The sequence below is a fragment of the Podarcis cretensis genome, assembly GCF_951804945.1.
Source record: "Podarcis cretensis genome assembly, chromosome: 12".
Taxonomy (NCBI): domain Eukaryota; kingdom Metazoa; phylum Chordata; class Lepidosauria; order Squamata; family Lacertidae; genus Podarcis; species Podarcis cretensis.
The window spans coordinates 11,336,066-11,357,165 of NC_137181.1; the positions used below are offsets into that span (position 1 = coordinate 11,336,066).

The 21,100-nt window shown below is 45.2% G+C and overlaps 1 protein-coding gene across 4 annotated transcripts in view; it reads right to left on the reverse strand.

The window, feature by feature from the left end:
• The window catches only part of PRKAG2 (protein kinase AMP-activated non-catalytic subunit gamma 2), a 209,803-nt gene that overhangs the window by 123,508 nt on the left and 65,195 nt on the right, over positions 1-21,100 (reverse strand). For 3 of the 4 annotated variants that reach the window (XR_013831821.1, XM_079946862.1, XM_079946865.1), the window contains exons 2-3: positions 17,587-17,658; positions 9,753-10,035 (exon numbers count right to left, since the gene is read on the reverse strand). Coding sequence is in view for 3 of the 4 variants with exons in the window: in XM_079946862.1 (XP_079802988.1) it covers positions 9,753-10,035; positions 17,587-17,658 (355 nt within the window). In the remaining variant the exon portion in view is untranslated. Of the gene's footprint in view, positions 1-9,752; positions 10,036-17,586; positions 17,659-20,833; positions 20,864-21,100 lie in introns of those variants that run through there. The other variant, XM_079946863.1, reaches the window with a different exon arrangement.

Genomic DNA, 21,100 nt, shown 5'->3' on the forward strand with positions numbered 1-21,100 from the left:
CTTTGCCAAAAGCACAATTGCTAATCATTACTGGGATTTGCTTTTCACACAGACAACTCCCTGGTTTTTAAATTCTTTGGTTCTTATTCTGAGTGCCTGATTTGTTAACTCTTGTTCCAGCCTAGTTTTTTTTTTTTTTGGGGGGGGGTGTCTGGGCAGGGGGAAGATGGACTAAAATGAAACTTTTTCTCTCCCTGTCTGAAGCTAATATTTTCAATTATGGGTGAATGGCACACAATAGGGCACAGGGGGTTGGTCTCGCTTGGCTTTAGAACTTTATTATTCATTGTTTAAGATTGGGGCTGCAACATTGTAGTCATGAGTACAGAAGACATTCCTTGAGGACTTCCCTCTGGTGCTCGTGAAACCTGATGGGCCTCCCTTGCTTACTGCTCCCTTCATCACAAGGTGATGAGAGTGGTTATTCCACCCTTCCGCTTGAAAAGAGCTGAAAGAGGGATGCTCGTCCCTCTTCCAACTTGATATGCTTTATGAAGGCTCACATCAGCATCTCAGATGTTAAACTGGAATCACTGCAACAGTTCATTTATGTTAGGACTGTCATATGGAGGAGGCAGGGATCTTATCAGTCTGAGGTACCAAATAAGGCTTGAAACACTCACACCAACGCATTACTGCAGCATATCCAGAGCTAATACAGTGGTACCTCGGGTTACATAGGCTTCAGGTTACATACGCTTCAGGTTACAGACTCCGCAAACCCAGAAATATTACCTCAGGTTAAGAACCTTGCTTCAGGATGAGAACAGAAATCATGCTCCGGTGGCGCGGCGGCAGCAGGAGGCCCCATTAGCTAAAGTGGTGCTTCAAGTAAAAACAGTTTCAGGTTAAGAACAGACCTCCAGAATGAATTAAGTTCTTAACCCGAGGTACCACTGTACTCCATTAGCAGGGCAAAGAGGCTGAGCACTCAAATGGCTGCTACAGCACAACTCAATGTCAGCTTCTCCCATATTCCATTTAGTGTGGAAAATTTGCAAATTGTGTGTGGCTTAGGGTGTGGAATAGGTGGTACTGGTAAATCAAGAATAACAGTAAATACAGTGGTACCTCGGGTTGAGTACTTAATTCATTCTGGAGGTCCGTTGTTAACCTGAAACTGTTCTTAACCTGAAGCACCACTTTAGCTAATGGGGGCCGCCCACTGCTGCCGCGCCGCCGGAGCACGATTTCTGTTCTCATCCTGAAGCAAAGTTCTTAACCCGAGGTAATATTTCTGGGTGAGCGGAGTCTGTAACCTGAAGCATATGTAACCTGAAGCGTACGTAACCTGAAACGTATGTAACCTGAAGCATATGTAACCCGAGGTACCACTGTATTTCAGTTGGTGGCATGGGGAGCAGCCATTTTGGCATGGAAGAAGATTCTGGAGAATGAGCAGTAGCAAGGGCATCGATGGTGTCCTGCTTGGGAGACCATGTGCAGCCGAGGCAATCCCTGGCTAGATTAATCATATGCCACATTCCAAACAGGAGGGTTACAGAAAAGAAAGTCAGGTGGATTAGTCAAATGCACCTGGCAATACCAGATTCTAACCATGGTGGAAAGCAGGGCAAACAGGAGCATGTCAACACCCTGGAGAGCTCACTCAGGAGCAGTTGTTGACTCAACAACATGCTGAAGCCTTCTGGGGCTTTATGAAAGTCAGCTGGCCTGGACTGTCTATTAGCCCTGTGACAATGTAGGCTCTTTTAAAGGATCATTGCCCTGCTAGGTAGCTGTTGGTTCCTACAGCATGGAGATAGCGAGGGATGAGTTGGAAGGGTGTCATCCAAGCTGGAGGGGTCTGGTAAGACCACATCTTCTGATCTGGATAGTCCAGAGGGCAGGGCGGGTATTTATGTCCCAAGTGATGCTTCCTCTCCCTGCAGGTCTGCCTGTGAGCCGGATGGAGGATTGTGTCCAGAGAACATGACAAATAGCAGGTGCCTCAAGAGCTGCAGATGTTGCTCAGGCCTGAGTGAGTGGAAGTAGTGATGATGGTGATGAAGGGATTATGGCACACCGAGGTTGGATAATGGAGCTATATTCAGAAGATAACCACTGGTCCCATTGGCTTGAAGGGAGGGGGAGTTATGGGTGTGGCCACATCTGCTGGGTGGGCAGCTTTGCCCTCCAGCTTAAATGAGGTTGATACCCCTGGTTGACTAGATCAACAGAATCTAAATTCTCAAATAAATAAAATGGGAGAGATCACACAAAACAGCATAATATTCACATTGCATGACTGCAAGCTTGCTGATTTTGTTGCGTGCATTTGCAGTGAAAACAGATAGAACTGCAGTCATCATGTGTGATGCTCTACACACGCTATTTGCACACTTGCGTGTTTTTGAAATCTGAAGTTTTTATCCTGTCTAAAAACCAGAGGTTTCAGGTTGGAGGAAGACCAAATATACCACAGGAATTTCTAGATATAATATGCTTTTGCCATTAACAAAACCAACATCTGGTTGCAGCTCACTTTTATAGAAATTCTTTGTGCGTCTGGATGTTTGGAGTGGGCTCCTTCTTCCCATACTTTTCCGTTGCCCTTCCACCTAAGGATTTGCTAACAACTTCAGAATTTTTCGAGTGGATGGATGCCTGATCCTAGGAAATTCGGGCAGCTGTACAAACCAGCTCATGCTAATCCCTGGCATTTGTGCAAAAGCTTACCATAAGCCTTCAACTTCAGGAGGTGTCAGAACAGCAAGATCCTCACCATCAATTAATTCTGCTTTCAGAAAGTAGAAAAGAGGGCTATTGGGAGGCAACAGAGTGAGTGACAAGAGGCTGGGCCAAGGCCATTTCGTCAGCTTGGTTGAGACCACCAGTTTCACTGGGCCAAACCACCAGGATTCAACAGTGGGGAAGTGGGGAAGCAGGGCCGTAGGTCAACAGAGCTTGATGGAATGAATCGAGGCTGTGGCATTTTGACCCTCCATTCAATGACTTTTTCCCTGACCTCCGATATCATTTGCCTGTTCTGGGTATGCATGCAGGTATTTCTGCACCTGTGTGAATGTGTGTGAACCTTTAAAGAAAATTCCCAGGAAGGGCACAAATGCCAGGATTACAGACCTTAGTTGTCATGATTCACAATAGGCAAACAGGGGCAGCAATACCCATTTTTAATTTGACTCTTAAAAAAAAAAGGTATTGTGTAAGACTAATCTTTGCCTGAATAAAGCTTGCCTGAGAGATGAAGAGGGATGAAGCTGTTCTGTCCCAAGACCTCTCTATTTATTTTTTATTTTAATGTACAAGGTGTGGCTGCTGTTTAAACGTATTATTGTTGCATTAAGAAAGATATTGCATGCTGTAACTTGGAAACAAAGATGCACACCAAACAGGAAGGAATTAATAAGGAAATTATAGGAGCAGCTGTAAGTGATAAACTTAGTGACAATGTTGTGATTACTTAGAGCATCTTATAGAGTTTTAAGAAAACGGAATCCAGTTATGCAATATATGAAGAAATAATTAGGAACTACAAGTATAGGAATAGAAAATATGCCGCTATAAAGATTAAGGACTTTGTTTCTGATTAAGCTGTTTCACACACATGTATTGGGGGATTTCATAAGAGATATAAAATTGTTAAGATAGGATGACCATATTGATGACATTAATGATATTTATGACTTCTACATTTATGAACTGTAACTTATTTGGATTACTTGAGATATTTGTAAGCAAGGTAGTAGAGATGTTTAGTATAAGGTTTGACACTAAATGTTAACCTTAAAAAAAAAAAAAAACCTGTACTGGATTTTTTATTTAGTTTAAGTATGAACAAAAACTAAATAGAATACTTTTTTAAAAGCCTGATATATATACTGATTTAGAGGTAACACACATACACATCTGCAATCCCATACCCATGTATTGGGTGGAGATCTGAAAAAAAACTGCTCCTGCTAACTCGGTTGTTAAATTTCACCTGTGCCTTCTGCAGGCAACGTTCAGTAAAATTGGATGCACTTATACCATATGGCTAATATGACCACACACACACACAAATCACCAAAAATCACGCATGACAAACCTGCCCATCAAAACATAAAATGTGCTAACAAGCTTCCACATCAGCAGGTGCGCAGCAGATTGCAAATGTAACACATGGAACACGAAAATCCTGATTAAAGGAAGGAAAACTACAGGCAGGCATTTTGACAACGATGATACTGTCTGGATGCTGCAAAAAAAAAAAAAAAAAAAAAAAAACACAAATGAACAACACAAATTCCACAATAAACACATGTCCAAAAGCACCCAACATAGTGCAGGCACTTCAAAACCCTCTTAGAATCATAGAATCCTAGAGTTGGAAGAGACCACAAGGGCCATCGAGTCCAACCCCCTGCCAAGCAGGAAACACCATCAGAGCACTCCTGACATATGGTTGTCAAGCCTCTGCTTAAAGACCTCCAAAGAAGGAGACTCCACCACACTCCTTGGCAGCAAATTCCACTGTCAAACAGCTCTTACTGTCAGGAAGTTCTTCCTAATGTTTAGGTGGAATCTTTTTCTTGTAGTTTGGAGCCATTGCTCCGTGTCCGCTTCTCTGGAGCAGCAGAAAACAACCTTTCTCCCTCCTCTATGTGACATCCTTTTATATATTTGAACATGGCTATCATATCACCCCTTAACCTCCTCTTCTCCAGGCTAAACATGCCCAGCTCCCTTAGCCGCCCAGCTCCTCTTGCTGTCATGGATTGGCTGGATGCAGAAGAGGAGTGGGAGGCACCAGCTGGGGAACCCCCAAGGGAACCCCTAAGGGAAGAAGGCTCAGAGCCCAGGGATTGGTGGTGGGATGACAATGAGTGGTCAGAAGGAGAAGAAGGAGAAGATTGGAAGAAAGAGGTGTCAGAAGCTGAAGGGGTAAAAGGAAGAGTCTGTGGCAGAGAGCAGTCTAGAAGCAGAGGTTGAAGAGGAGGAGGGCCGAGAGGCAGATACGAGGCAGGCTGCTGAAGAAACCAGGGCATCTTCCCCTTCTGCTGTGACCAACTCCCCTACCCTCTGGTCACCCAAAACCTACAGAGGTATGAAGAGGGCGGAGCAGAGACAGACAAGGTGTCAGAGTCTCAGACTGCTTAGAACGAACCCAGAGGAGGTCCTTCAGTGACATCTTGTGATTACTGATGACCTGCTGGCCCAGTAAGGTACCTGGATAGGAGATATTCTGGTACACATATGAAATCTGGTGTGAGCTCTTCGGAAGAAGAGCAAGGTGTATGATTTTGTAAGGGCACCTTCAGACTTGGGGCACATACCACCTGTGGGCCACCCCTAATCTAGAGTTTCACCACCTGGAAATGTTTGATGACCCAAATTAAAGCCTGCCTTCAATGTAAACTCAAAAGGACATGAGAATCTGCCTATAACAGATCAGACTATTTGTCCATCTAGCTCCAGAATGGGGAACCTCAGGCCCAGAGACCCAGTGTGGTCCCTCTAGGTCTTTCTGCATGGTCCTAGGAACTCTCCTCCGAGACCACCTGATGCTCCACCCACTTTTGCTTCTGGCCCCTCCCACCCTCAGAATGTAGCAGCCCTGGAAGGCTGCCTCAAAGAAGATTCAGTCGCCAGACTGAAAAATGTTCTCCACCTCTGGACTGGCCCAGCATTTTCTTTACTTGACTAGCTCAATGGCAAAGAAAGGTGTTCCCCAAATGTTCTGAACCCCTGGCCTACCTGGTGGCAAGTCAATATGTCAAGTCCAAAGTCTGGGGGTCAATCTACGCAAGCTAAATCCAAAGTCCAGGAAACACACTCCAGTGTCTGTTCAGGTACGCCAAGTCTGAAGCCCACAAGTCAATATACTGTCCAGAGTCAAACCTGAAGCAGTCCCCTAGAGGTCCAGGAGCGTCCAAGCCAAGGCCCATCAACATGGGCTGTTGAGCAGACCTGGCACCTCAGCTCTGCTTCCCATTTGTACTTCGCATGTTGATTGCAGCATCTGGGCTTGATGAGACACGTGACCCTCACCTGTTCTGAGCCTACTCCAGCTAAGGAATCATCTCCTCCCAGAGCTAGCAAGCCCCACATGGCCAACTGGTGAGCTGGGCTTTGTGCCCTTGCCTGCCTCAGCCTCCTAGAGCGCCCCTCCTGCTGCTCCCTATGCCTCAGAGCCTGCTGTATTTGTGGAGACAGGGGCCCCTATGGCTCTGGTAATGGGTCCTGCTGCTCTGGTTCCCCTCACCACCCTCTTGTCACTCCATGAGTACTTCTTTCCCCATCCCCTGCTTGCCCTGGTATGTCCCAGTCCTGGCTACACCCCATGCTGGGATCCTGTTCCTTCTCTTCCTCCGCCCCGTCGTCCTACCAGTTCATGACACCAACACTGGGTTCCTGGTCCCCTTTAACAAGAGCTACCAGGGCTTCAAGGGACGCGGGTGGTGCTGTGGGTTAAACCACAGAGCCTAGGACTTGCCGATCAGAAGGTCAGCGGTTCGAATCCCTGCGACGGGGTGAGCTCCCGTTGCCCGGTCACTGCTCCTGCCAACCTGGCAGTTTGAAAGCATGTCAAAGTACAAGTAGATAAATAGGTACCACTCTGGCGGGAAGGTAAACGGCGTTTCCGTGCGCTGCTCTGGTTCGCCAGAAGCAGCTTAGTCATGCTGGCCACATGACCCGGAAGCTGTACGCCGGCTCCCTCGGCCAATAAAGCGAGATGAGCGCCGCAACCCCAGAGTCGGCCATGACTGGACCTAACGCTCAGGGGTCCCTTTTTACTTTAACCAAGGCTTCAACATGGGGCGTGCTGCACACAGAGCATGTCTTCTGCCACTGAGATGCAGATCTTCCCTGACGAAGAGTCAACCATCCTTAAACACCTATGATTCAGAGACCCTGATACAGAGCCACAGACAAAGCCCAGTCATGGCCCATTAATATCTCTAGCAAAGGGAAACTAAATATTTCTGGGGATGCAACCGGACTAGTCCAGGCCATGAAACTGAACATTTCAGATTCATGGCTTGTGCATTACTGCTGAGCATTGCCTAGAAGCTTCAACCTTAATAAGCTGGGGCTAATTTCCCACTAATGGTACTTTGGTCTTACAAAAGCAGGTCTTTCTTTTTTTTTTCATTCTGCAGTCAAATATTGTTATAGGAAATGCTATAGGACCTGGCCCTAGAAGACTCAACATCAATCTAAACCCATTAAAACAGTGTTTTTTGTTCTCTCTGTCCCTTGGGAAAAAAAGCTACTTTGTCATTTTATCTTAGCCAAATAGGGTGGAAAAAATTAATTTCATTATACAGAACAGAACAGGATTTCATTGGATTAAACCCAAGGACTTTCAATGTGCTTTTTAATATCTGCAGAATTGCACTGCCCTTTCATATTTGTAAAATATTCACGCACAAAAGATCTCCAAACCCATCCCTATTCCCAACAGTGGCTGAATTTGCCACATCACAGTAAGCCAGTGCTGGGGAAACTCCAGTTTCATAAGCCCACCAGATCTCCCCACTTGGCACATAGTGTAGTTTAGCCAAAGCCACGCCAGGCAGGTTTACAACAGGTAAACCTGCAGTGCCAAACCGAAAAGGAAGAATCAGGAGCACACCCTGAGAGCCTTTTTCTGTTGCTCTGTAGTAATGAAAATAGGCGTCAGATTCAAAAAGCGGCAAATTGCAGCTGAATAGGAAGAACAGCGAGTGCATTTTGGCTCTGTGCACACCCTCTAGCTTTAAAGCACATGCAAAATACAATCTTTCCCTCAAAGGACTCTGGGCACTGTAGTTTGTTAAGGGTTGCTGGAAGTTACAACTCTGTGAGGGGCTAAACTACAATGTCCATAATTCTCTGAGGGGAGGGTATGTTTCAAACGTGTTTTGAAGGTAGAGCGTACACATAGCCTTGAGACTGCATTCATAATTCTTCTGCAGCCTCAACTTAAATTCAAGTCATGGCTGCAAAGGAAGACTCTTTGCAGCACTGGCTTATGTTTATGTCTTTATTATTAATTTTTGTATACTGCCCTTCATCTAATTTCACAGGCCGCGGAGGGTTGCCGTATCTCTTCTTTTTCCAGGACACATCCTCTTTTTCATGGGTATGTAAAATGAGAGTTGACATAGCAATACATAGTTAAAAGTAGTACAGTGGTACCTCAGGTTAAGTACTTAATTCGTTACGGAGGTCCGTTCTTAACCTGAAACTGTTCTTAACCTGAAGCCCCACTTTGGCTAATGGGGCCTCCTGATGCTGCTGGGCCGCCAGAGCACGATTTCTGTTCTTATCCTGAAGCAAAGTTCTTAACCTGAAGTACTATTTCTGGGTTAGCGGAGTATGTAACCTGAAGCGTATGTAACCTGAAGCGTATGTAACCTGAAGCGTATGTAACCTGAGGTACCACTGTAGTTGGCAAATGTGCCCTCTTTTTTGCTCTTCAAAAACATGGCAACAAAGAGTCGTGGCTTCAATGGAAGCATTGCAGATATACTCCTAATTCTTCCCAGGCGAGGCACAGGCTCAAAATGGAATCCAGTTTGATACTCCTTCAGTAAGTCACGAATCATGGGCTACTGTGCATGAGCCAACTGTATCCGCCTGGACCTAACCCCCCCCAACAATGGGGAGAACCAATTCGCAACCCCTGATTAAGCATTACATCTGATTCAGGGACTGTGGCTTGTTTTTCCCTTAACACACCACATTGGTAATCCAAGAGTTGATCTTTGCTCATAAACCATGGTTTGCTTGAAAGAAACTAACCACGATTCCATGATCCAGGTGCAATGCTAAGCCAAGGATTGATTTGTTTCCTCCAAGCAAATCTGCCCAGACTGGCTCAGTCACAGGAAACCATTAAGTATGACACGGGAATTGGGTCATCATTTAAAAAGAAGAAGTCTTAAACTTTTTAAAAGCACTTTTCGGTATCTTGCACATTTTCTTCTTCGTAACTGAGAAACCCCCGTAGATTTGCCCATATCCAAATTTAGATTGCAAGCACTTTGAAACAAAGACGTATTCTATTAGACGGCGAGCCCTCTGTAAATTCCCTGCACATAAACAGATGAACAAATCGTAACAAACCCAAATTACGGCTGATGAACCTTTATTGCGGATTCCGATGAAATGGTTTAGATTTAAAAGGCAAGCTTTTAAGAAGAAATGATTATCAACTATATAATGGAGAATCAACACAGCTTTCGTATCAAAAGGCAAGAAGGTTGCCGGTCAAAGTTATGCCTCTCCTCTACAGCACAGATACAACAGAATCTGCTTAAAAACCTGAAACCTTATCTGTAAGAAACAGGCAACTAAAACTAACAGCACCATCTTAAGGCAAAAAATAGAAGCGCACATTAAGCAGGAAAAGAGGAGGCAGCTTTATGCAGAGTCAGGCCAATGATCCGTCTTGCTCAGCACTGTTTATACCCAAGCCAGAGTGAGGCCTTCTACATGGGGTTGGCTTCCCATCAGTCCTACCATGCCCCATGGGCATAGCTCAGTTGGTAGAGAATGAGACTGGAGTCAGGGCTGGAGTCCTTCCATCCCATCCTTGGGGCTGGTCCTGCACCACCAACAGAGAACATACACAACAGGGTCGCTGTGTTTCGCACTATCGTGCTAGTGTGAGAAGCAACCACTTAAAAGCACCTTAAACAAAACTCGAAACCAAAGCTGGTAGGACACACACTATCTACTTACTTTCCTGCTGCATGAAAAGGAAATGGCCCCGAAACCCAGAGCACCTTCCCAAAATGTAACAACGAAGAGTTCCTTACTTTTTCTTGATCTGGAGAAGAACTTTATGCCCCCGGGGGAAGTGGATGCGTTGGAGCTGGGGGAGGAAGAGTCTTTGGAAGACGACCGGAAGATCCCACTGAAACTCATGCGCCGAGGGGAGCGAGGGGGAGATTCCTGGTAGGGGAAGGGGAACACTGTTTTGGGCGAGCCGGGACTGTGCTTGGATTTGACCGGGGCAGAGGCTGGGCTGGAAGGCCGGTTCTGGAGCCCCTTTGGGAAAAGTCCTTTGGAAGGGCTCCCTGTGTTGTAGCTGTCTTCCGCCTACAAGAGAAAGAGAAAGGGGCAATAATTTTTAACAAAAAAAATATTCCAAGGCTGACCTCTGTCAAACCATTGACCTAATGAGCATCTACCTGCAGTGAATCTGCTGCAATAAAATATTGCCTGCCCTTCTCTTAAAAATATCTTTTGCTGGACTAGCCAAACACTAGCATCTTTCCTGTGTTGGAAAGGCTGTGGAGAGATATGCTCATATTTTTATGCATGGTGGAGTCACACACTGGTATACATCTTTTGGGGGATAAAAGTTGTTTCTCATTATTTCCAAAATTTCACAGCAATCCCTTCTGCCCAATTCGGGTCTTGCCTTGTTATCATTAGTCTCAAATTGAAAGAATAACCTTAAATGCAGAGATATAGTAATTTTTCCTATTATCAGCTGTCTGATTAACAACAGCCCAATACTGGAAACAACTTAAAGAAACCCCCTTGAAATCTGATTAAATAATATTTGGAATGTGGCTCTATCTCGCTACGGAAGGCTAATTTAAGGCAGTTCAAGGATAGACACTTTTGGTGATACTTGGCTGCCTTTCTTTGACTTTATTTATAAAGAGACAGAAGGTACTTTTATTCCATTCTCAACGCAAGAATCACTGGGGAGAGGCTACTTGAAATGATAATGCATAAATAAACGTAACGCTTGTGAACTGTATGCTGCATATGAAACCTAACGATAATGTACCACTGGGCGAGTTAATGTTGTTCTTCTATTGACATGAAAACCAATAAAAATTACAGTGGTACCTCGGGTTACATATGCTTCAGGTTACAGACTCTGCTAACCCAGAAATAGTACCTCGGGTTAAGAACTTTGCTTCAGGATGAGAACAGAAATCGTACTTAACCCGAGGTACCACTGTATCAGCTCTCAGGGTGGTGCATGTGAGGCAAAACAGCTCTTGTTCGGCAGAAGGTAGGAGGTCTAAGAAGGCATAGATTTCTGTTCTGACCCATGCTCACCACTGTCGTAGTTCACCTTCCAAAAAAACCTGCATGGCTTGTCTTGTTGGCCGTTGCGGCAGAATTTTATGTAATTAACTAGGCTCCCAGAAGCTGCCCGTTCTTTTCACATCCACAAATGGCAACTGTTGGGACCGAGATGCATCATTTTTCATGCTTTACATGCAGGAGGTCATAAGTCCAGTCCCAAATTTAAAAGATCAAATCAGAGGTGACGGTGGTGAGACTTCTTCCCCAAGGCCATGGAGATGGACTTCCTGTCAAATTTCAGGAGCACTGGACCAGATAGACAAATAGCGTATTGTCTTCCTCTGTTGGTAGTGAGTTCTCCTTGTCACCCATTGAGAGTCTGCATTTTAACTTTTCATTAGAAGAAGGTGGGATTTGACTTTTAATTCTGTTTTCTGACCACCTGCAGTGTTGGGCAGATAATATTCCCCCCTCCCAAATACAGTGGTACCTCTAGTTACGTACTTAATTCGTTCCGGAGGTCCGTTCTTAACCTGAAACTGTTCTTAACCTGAAGCACCACTTTAGCTAATGGGGCCTCCTGCTGCCGCCGCGCCGCTGGGTTAGCGGAGTCTGTAACCTCAAGCGTCTGTAACTTGAAGCGTATGTAACCCGAGGTACCACTGTAATGGCTTTTTATTGTGTACAACATGCAGCAACAGCCGTTTTTAAACCTCACAATTATATTTTAACCGGAATATAGCAATATTCCCTTTGATTGGACTGAAACGTGCTCATACGTTATAACTATCTTGGTCCTAGGGAGGGCGGGAAGCAATTACGCTGATATTAATGGCATGTACAGTGCGCATGACTATCTCAATTGCTTTATGGCTGCAGCCATTAGCCGGGGGGGGGGGGGAATGAGGGGAGAGACCTGTCATTTCCTGTTCTCTACTCTTGATGCTGCAGCAATTGTTCCAGTCAGAGCACCTCAAGCGAGATAATCTGATTAATTATTTACCTTAATGATGAGGGGTAAAGAAAACATTAAAGCAGAAGATGAGTGTAAATAAATATATATACATATTTGCTTCCCTATTGGCAATTCATTTAATCAATTTTTCCTTCTCTGAGCTTATCAGACAGGATCTAGTCCTCAATAAAGAACACATACACAAATACCCATGACTTCTAACGATACCCAGCCCATTCTTGATACCCCGGCAGCTACAGAAGCTCAGCTGCAGAAACCAAAGGGTGGGCATTTATCGGCTAGTTGTTCTTAGGAATTCTGTTTAAATATTTGTCAAGAAGGAAGGCAGCGGGGACTCTGGCATCGTCAGATGTTCCACAAGCTGAGCAGCAGAGGGCGAAGGGAGCATGTGGAACCAAGTGCAAGCTGAAGGAGGAAACTCCACAAAACAAGCATTTTGCCAGGGACCTCCATGCTCTAGCATTAGTCTGAAGAGCAGCTGCGAATGATCAGCCCCACACTGAACTTCTCCACACAAGGCACGTGTGGCGATGTATAACTGAATCTGGGATCCATAGCTAAGCTCCAGGCCCTTGCTACTCAGGGCGTTAAGCTTATTATTCTTATTATTGCTCCCAGAGTAAAGGTAAGGGTAAAGGGACCCCTGACCTTTAGGTCCAGTCGTGACCGACTCTGGGGTTGGGGCGCTCATCTCGCTTTACTGGCCGAGGGAGCCGGCGTACAGCTTCTGGGTCATGTGGCCAGCATGACTAAGCCGCTTCTGGCAAACCAGAGCAGCACACAGAAACACCATTTACCTTCCCTCCGGAGCAGTACCTATTTATCTACTTGCACTTTGACGTGCTTTCAAACTGCTAGGTTGGCAGGAGCAGGGACCGAGCAACGGGAGCTCACCCCGTCGCGGGGATTCGAACCGCTGACCTTCTGATCGGCAAGTCCTAGGCTCTGTGGTTTAACCCACAGCGCCACCCGCGTCCCTCCCCCAGAGTACAAAAGTGCTTTAAAGAGCCGCAAAACCAAGACAGACTGAAGAGCTTGGAGTCTAGACTTTGGCACCACAGGTCTTTCCTTATGCCTCGACCTGAAAACTCATTTAAACAGACAATACTGCCATGCACCTTTTGATGCAGTATTTTTTTTTTTTTTTTTTTGGTATTTTCCTGCATTTGGGTGTTTATATTTGTGAGCTTTCTTCTGAACCATAAATCTTATATTTTATTTTCAGGGGAAGAACAGGATTTGTTTAATAAAGATTTAAGAAGAAAATAAAGTACCCAATGAAGAGAGGGACAGATTTATTGTAACAAGCAGCATGGTTTGAACTGGAACATTCCTTACAGAAAATAAATCCACAGATAAGTACAAACATTAACTCAGTCTCCCCATTTTAATCAGAATTTGCTGATCCAGAGTCTCTAGGTGGAGAATATCTATCTATCTATCTATCTATCTATCTATCTATCTATCTATCGCTTTTTTTCTATTAAAAAAATGTTTAGGGGTACTCTCATTTTCCTACTCATTTTGAAATACTGCCTCTCAATGAGGCCAAACTTATTCACAAAATGTTTAGGGGTATGCGTCCCCCTGCATCCCCCTAGAAAAAAAGCACTGTATGTATATGTATATGTATATGTATATGTGTGTGTACATACATACATACATGTACATACATACATATACACACACACTTTTACTCATCTCCTTGAATTTCTTTTTCCCTCCACCTTTTCTTCTTAACTTATACTTAGTTTCCCCTCCCAAAAATTTATATTCACTTCCTCCTTTCATTATCTCATTCCTTTCTATTCCCATTTACAGTCGTACGTCAGTTTCAGAACAGCCCTGTTTACGAACTGCAGTGGTACCTCGGGTTAAGTACTTAATCCGTTCCCGAGGTCTGTTCTTAACCTGAAACTGTTCTTAACCTGAAGCACCACTTTAGCTAATGGGGCCTCCCGCTGCCACCGTGGCACAATTTCTGTTCTCATCCTGAAGCAAAGTTCTTAAACTGAGGTAATATTTCTGGGTTAGCAGAGTTTGTAACCTGAAGTGTATGTAACCTGAAGCGTATGTAACCCGGGGTACCACTGTACAGTCATACCTCGGGTTATAGCCGCTTCAGGTTGCGTTTTTTCGGGTTGTGGTCTGCCGAAACCCGAAAGTACTGGAACAAGTTACTTCCGCGTTTTGGCAGTCGCACATGCGCAGAAGCACCAAATCGCAACCCGCGTGTGAGCTGACGAGGGTTGCAAACGCTGCGGGTTGCGAACGTGCATCCCGCACAGATCACATTCGCAACCCGAGCATCCACCGTATTTGGTTTACAAACTCTGCAAAACCAGAAGTAGTGTCCGGGTTTGCGAACTTTACCTTGGTCTAAGAACGGAATCCAAATGGTGGAAGGGCACCGGCCGCGGGAGGCCTCATTAGGGAAAGCATGCCTCGGTATAAGAACAATTTCGGTTTAAGAACGGACTTCCGGAACGGATTAAGTTCGTAAACCAAGGTACCACCTGTGTTATTATTTTTAAATATTAACCTTTTACCTCATCTCCTAATTCCCTTCAACACTTTCACTGACTTCCAAGGCCATATCTGACTCCTGGGGCTGAAGCAAGTGAAGAGGCAGACTGCGGTGCCAAGGTCCACGTGGCCCCCTGTTTGACTAAACCAACTGGCAGTGCCCTCTCCAGGGTTCAGACTGGGGACATTCCCAGCCCTATCTGAAGATGCCAGGAATCGAACACGGGACCTTCCACGTGCACAGAGGATGCTTTAACAACCCTTCCCTGATAGGAAGAAAAATTCTTTCCCTTAGAAGGACAGGCCTGGAGACATGGAGTTCCTTATTTCCTTCAAGCAAAGGGAGCGATGGCGCATACCAGATTAAACTAAACGATATGCTATCAGTCTTCATGTCAAGGTGCAGTTAGATTAGTGTCATTCGAGGCGAGGGAATTTCTGCCCGTGGTATACCGCTGCAGAACGTCGCTCACATCTCACCAGATAGCTTTATCGGACTGTACATACGTCCTCAGAGGCAAATGCAAGATTAAATGGGTTGTTAGTGTGTGTCAGTGTGTTCTGCATCTGGCTGGGGTCTGGGTAAGGATATAAGGAGATGCTGTTTTCAGTCCTGTCCTGAGTTTGGTGTGTAATCAGCGCAGCTTCTGTTATTCTACGGTTCAGCTTCCACTCAAACCTACATCACCATCCCCTCCAACATTTATCCGATGAAAATAGGGACTTTCTATTCTCCATCAGGAAGCTTCTCTCGTGTTTTATCTCACCGCACACATAGATGTCATATATACCGTATTTTTCGCCCTATAGGACGCACTTTTTCCCCTCCAAAAATGAAGGGGAAATGTGTGTGCGTCCTATGGGGCGAATGCAGGCTTCAGGAAGCTATCCGCTAGCCATGGGAGAGCTTGCCTGTTCTGGGGGCTGGGGTCGGGGGAAGCTCGGGCTTCCCCCACCCCAGCCCCGCACCTGGGGAAAAAATAATTCCCCCCCCTTTATTTCCCCCCAAAAAAACTAGGTGCGTCCTATGGGCCAGTGCGTCCTATGGGGCGAAAAATACGGTACATCTGTCACCTTGAGCCAACTTCACCGCCTCAACCTACCTCGCAGGATTGTCGTAAAGAAAAAATGTGTGAGGGAAGGGATCATGCGCAACACCTTCCACAGATAAATGAAACAAAACTAAAGTTTTAGCAACAAGCTAAAACTGCCAGCCGGCAGTTAAGTCTGGAGAAGCAACAGAACCTTGTGTTATAACCACCATTTTCAAACTCACAGCAAAGCTAAAAATGTCACAAGCTGGGCTAGGGAGGAAGGAATGAGTCAATCACTATTTGCAATAGGTCTTCCCCAGGAGGTACAAACGCAATCTCATCTGCCTACAGAAACACTCTCACCAAGTGACACCCAATTTACCCCTCAGGTTTGAAAGTTACAGGCATACCTCGGAAATATTGCGGGTTTGGTTCCAGGCTACCACAATAAAGCAAATATCGCAATAAAGCAAGTCACACACATTTTTGGGGGGTGAATATTTAAGTTCTGTTTACACTATACTGTAGTCCATAGGAAGGCAAACTAAGGCCCAGGGGTCGGGGCCAGCCCAATCGCCTTCTAAATCCGGCCCACGGATGGTCCAGGAATCAGCGTGTTTTTACATGAGTAGAATGTGTCCTTTTATTTAAAATGCATCTCTGGGTTATTTGCGGGGCCTGCCTGGTGTTTTTACATGAGTAGAATTTGTCCTTTTATTTAAAATGCATCTCTGGGTTATTTGTGGGGCATAGGAATACATTCATTTTTTTTTTTTTCAAAATATAGTCCGGCCCCCCACAAGGTCTGAGGGACAGTGGACCGGCCTCCTGCTGAAAAAGTTTGCTGACCCCTGCTGTAGTCTATTAAGCCAGGCCCCCTAGCCAGCTCGACTCCTGTAGCCAGAAATGTGGGTCTTCCTTCCCCTGAAAGCAGCTGGACTGCCTGCAGCTGTACCCGTGTCCTCATAAGGAGGACAATAAAACTGCACGTGCATGTACAAGACTGAATCAGGCACTCTCCAATCTTTTGCAGAAAATTATATTTTCATCTGCAGACGAGAAGCGATAATTCCTCATCACTGATGGTAGTGACGGCGACCCCAAAACATTTAAAGTGCTGTAATGTAGCTTCACTTAAGAACAGTTTTTTTCTTCTCAGGCAATCAGATTCTACACTCCTAAAGTGTGTCGTGCTTAATGCTTCATTGTGAAAGGTGTGAGTCAGCTCCGCAGAATTTAAAATGGATCTCTGCTTACTAAGGCAAAGGGTTTTGTGAAACGTTAATAGCCAGAAAGACGCGTTCTCGGCATTTTTCTTGAAGCTGTCCCAAGAGGTGAAATATCGCAAGACTAACAGACTTTAACAACAAAGCTCTTCCCCGTCCTTTCTGCACAAGGGGAGGCAAAAGAGGAAATAATAGCTTGCTCCTGATTTGCTGGAAAACAATGAATTCTGCAAACTATGGTTTGCTCCATTCAGACACAAAACTATTATATTCCAAATAAGGAAAGGAGATTATATCCCCATATATTGTGGCTGTTCATACGTGTAATGCCAAACCATGGTTTAGCATTACATCTGAATGCACACCACTGTCTGTGTTTGAGCTATTTGTCTTGGGCTGCCTGGCAGTTGCATTTCTTACCTTCTAAACCACTTTGAATGGGCTTTTGCCTCTTCTGGAGGGATTTTAGCTTGCTAAAGGGTCTGTTCACATGCTCAGGGTGAAAAAGTTATAGCAAGGCCACGCCTTCATCTTCCTCACACAGCAAGCTGGTCCTGTGGAAGCACCTCCCATGGAACCAGATCCACAGGTCAGGATAAGGGTGCCATGGAAGAGGTTTTTCCCCAAGACCACTTGACCGCATCATCAACACAGAAGGGACCAAGGGACCTTGCAGCAACTTCCACTTTAAAATATTCAGCTGAATCAGCCATATCTGGACAAATCAACATGGCCGACGTGAACTCAGTGAAACAGATCTCTGAATTCTGGGAGGACTGATGGACGCACCACCAGTTTTCACTAGCCAGAGATAGAAAGAAAACTCAGAAAGTCCTACCTTCCGTGAAGCATGCTTCTCTGCACTGTCTACATCTCCATCCAAGAATGGCATGGCAAATGAGCTGAGATCCTAGGAGAAAAGAAGGAAAATGGTAGTCTTTCAATTAAAGTTTCTAAAGGGCACACAGACTAGAATAGAAATGGAATACATAGTATGTAAAAGGAAGCTTTGGAAGTCATTTTAATAATAATAATTTATTTATACCCCGCCCATCTGGCTGGGCTTCCCCAGACACTCTGGCGGCTTCCAAAAAAATATTAAAATACTGTAATATATCAAACATTAAAAGCTTCCCTAAACAGGGCTGCCTTCAGATTTCTTGTAAAAGTCTGGTAGTTGTTGTCTTTGACATCTGGTGGGAGGGCGTTCCACACGGAGGGCGCCACTACCGAGAAGGCCCTCTGCCTGGTTCCCTTTAACTTGGCTTCTCGCAGTGAGGGAACCGCCAGGAGGTCCTCAGTGCTGGAGCTCAGTGTCCGGGTAGAATGATGGGGGTGGAGACGCTCCTTCAGATATACTGGACAAAGGCCGTTTGGGGCTTTAAAGGTCAGCTCTGGGATTGTTAACGCTGAGTGATGTAGTGGTGTGGGGGTCACTTAACTTATTTGCTGGCTACTTATTCACTCCTTTGAGCAGTTTCACCCTTCCACTGTACAATCCCAGGTAATGCTTGCCTTCACAAACAGGCATTTGGCCTGCTATTCTATTTCTACTTACCTGGAAGGAGGGATATCAGAGAATTCCATTGAAAATAGAAATGGGAGCGGAAATTGCCAATGTTCATTTTATTCACCCCACTCCTCCAACAGAACTCAATCTAGCCAATGTAATCAGTATTTGCTGCGGTTGTTGCTTTCGGTCCGTAAACAGTACATAATTGATCATGTGTCAATTCCCCACCAACTTGCATTGAACAGGGTGGAATACTGCAATGGCAACGCAACTTATGTACTGAATTACGTATATTACATAAGCTACACAGTTTTGCCATAGCAAACAGTAAGACAAATAACACCGTGTGAAAGGCGAACTGCAGCAGAAGGGAAACAGTGCTTCATGGGAAGAACAGAAAAATGATGCCTTCTTACGTCTGTGGTTGAGATGGGAGGGCATTCCACAGGGTGGGCGCCACTACCGAGAAGGCCTTCTGCCTGGTTCCTTGTAACTTCACTTCTCACAGCGAGGGAACTGCCAGAAGACCCTCGGAGCTGGACCTGAATGATGGGGGTCTTTGTATGTACAGTCATACCTCAGGATAAATATGCTTCAGGATAAGTATTTTCGGGTTGCGCTCCGCGGCGACCCGGAAGTAACAGAGCGCTTTACTTCCAGGTTTCGCCGCTCGCGCATGCGCAGATGGTCAAAATGACGTCACGCGCATGCACAGAAGCGGCGAAATGCGGCCTGCACACGCACGGTCACGTCTTACGTTCTATTCAGGATGCGAACGGGGCTCCAGGGTACCACACCGTCACAGTGTGTTCCATTGCGCCAGAAGCAGTTTGGTCATGCTGGCCACATGACCCAGAAAGCTGTCTGCGGACAAACGTCGGCTCTGAAGTGAGATGAGCACCGCAACCCCATAGCTGCCTTTGACTGGACTTAACCATCCAGGGGGTCCTTTACCTTTACCCTTTTTTACTTATTTATCTATTTATCTGTTTTTATCACACTTTTCTATATAAAATACCCAACACATCAAGCAAAACTAAAACAACTAGATCATAAAATGGATTAACTATGATCCAAACCCACAGAGAACAGACGGACAGACATAAACTATTTTCCAAAATATATAGTAGGTGAATCAGCTGTCACATAGAATCTCCGAGGAAATGAGATGCTAATAGCATTTTTAGATGAAAACCTATTGTCTCAACAGTAAACCTAAGATGTGTGAATATGACAAGTATGTGTTTGCAATTGCAGGTGTCGGGGAGGAAGTCTTGTCACGACAGGGGATTTGCCTGTGCAATGTGTTAAGGGACACTAATCAGATTGCCAACTTAAAGAACCAACAGGAACACGGGGAAATGGAGAGGGGAGAATTCTATACTCCTTTATTTTATTTGTAGCACTATCGCCCTGCCTTTCTTCCATGGAGCTCAAGGTGGATTACAATGGTACCTCAGGTTACAGACGCTTCAGGTTACAGACTCCGCTAACCCAGAAATATTACCTCGGGTTAAGAACTTTGCTTCAGGATGAGAACAGAAATCGTGCTCCGGCGGCGCGGCAGCAGTGGTAGGCCCCATTAGCTAAAGTGGTGCTTCAGGTTAAGAACAGTTTCAGGTTAAGAACGGACCTCCGGAACGAATTAAGTACTTAACCTAAGGTACCACTATAATATAATTACAGTAATGATTCAAAAAACCACTGGTGATAGTAACACAAACCACCTGGCATTGGTGAACTTTATCTTATAATTCAGCGGTTTCATGCTAAAGTCTCCCTCTGAAGGTCTTCTGTTCAAGAATGATCACTTCAACATCAGTAACCTGAGGTACCACTGTATGTTGTTTTTCCCCTCCAAATTTCATCCCCACAACAAGCATGTGAGGTAGGCCAGGCCAAGAGCAAGTGACTGGCCCAACGTCACCCAGGGAGCTTCATGGCCAAGTGAGGGTTCAAACCCTGGTCTCCTAGGTCTTAGTCTAACCACTACACCACAGTGGCTCGCCAATTGTTTGTGAAAACAGAAATTCTTCTGAACATACTTGTTAAGACAGAATCATATAATCATTGAATAGTAGTGGTGGAAGGGACCCTGAGGGTCATCTAGTCCAACCCCCGGCAATGCAGGAATCTCAACTATAGCATCCGTGGCATTAAAAACCAAGAAAGGAGAGTCCACTGTCTCCAGAGGGAGTCAGTTCCACTGTCAATCAGCTCTTACTTTCAGAAACCTCTTCCTGAAGTTTTAGCCAGAACCTCCTTTCTTGTAACATGAAGTCATTGGTTTCAATTCTACCCTCCAGAACAGGGGGGGAAACAAGCATATTCCATCTTCCTTGTGACAGCCCTTGAGATATTTGAAGATGGCTATTATATCTCCTCTCAGTCTCCTCTTTTCCAGGCTAAAGGTAACCAGCTCCTTCAATGCCCTCCTGATGTTTTGAACTAAAACTCCATTCATCCCTGACCACTGGTCATGCTGGCTGGCTGGGATGAGACATGTTGTTCAAAGCATGTATTTCACAATGGGCAGGTCCATATTGCATTCAGGAAGGTGATTAAAATTTACCTGGGGTCAACTTTTCCTTCACAGTTGTGAGACTGAATCCTTCAATGCTCTAAAGCAGACAAAAGGTTCCCTATGGCCCTTCTCCACTCTACACAACAACTCTCTCTTTTCCAGAAAAGGGAGAACAGGAGATCTAAATCTATTCCTGCTCTCTCATACATGATACATGTTCTGCCCATCTTCTGAGTCAGTTAAAAGTAGCCCTGTTAATTCCAGCTCATTCTCTTTCTAGAAGGTTCTGGATTAGAATGCTCTCAAATGCAGAAT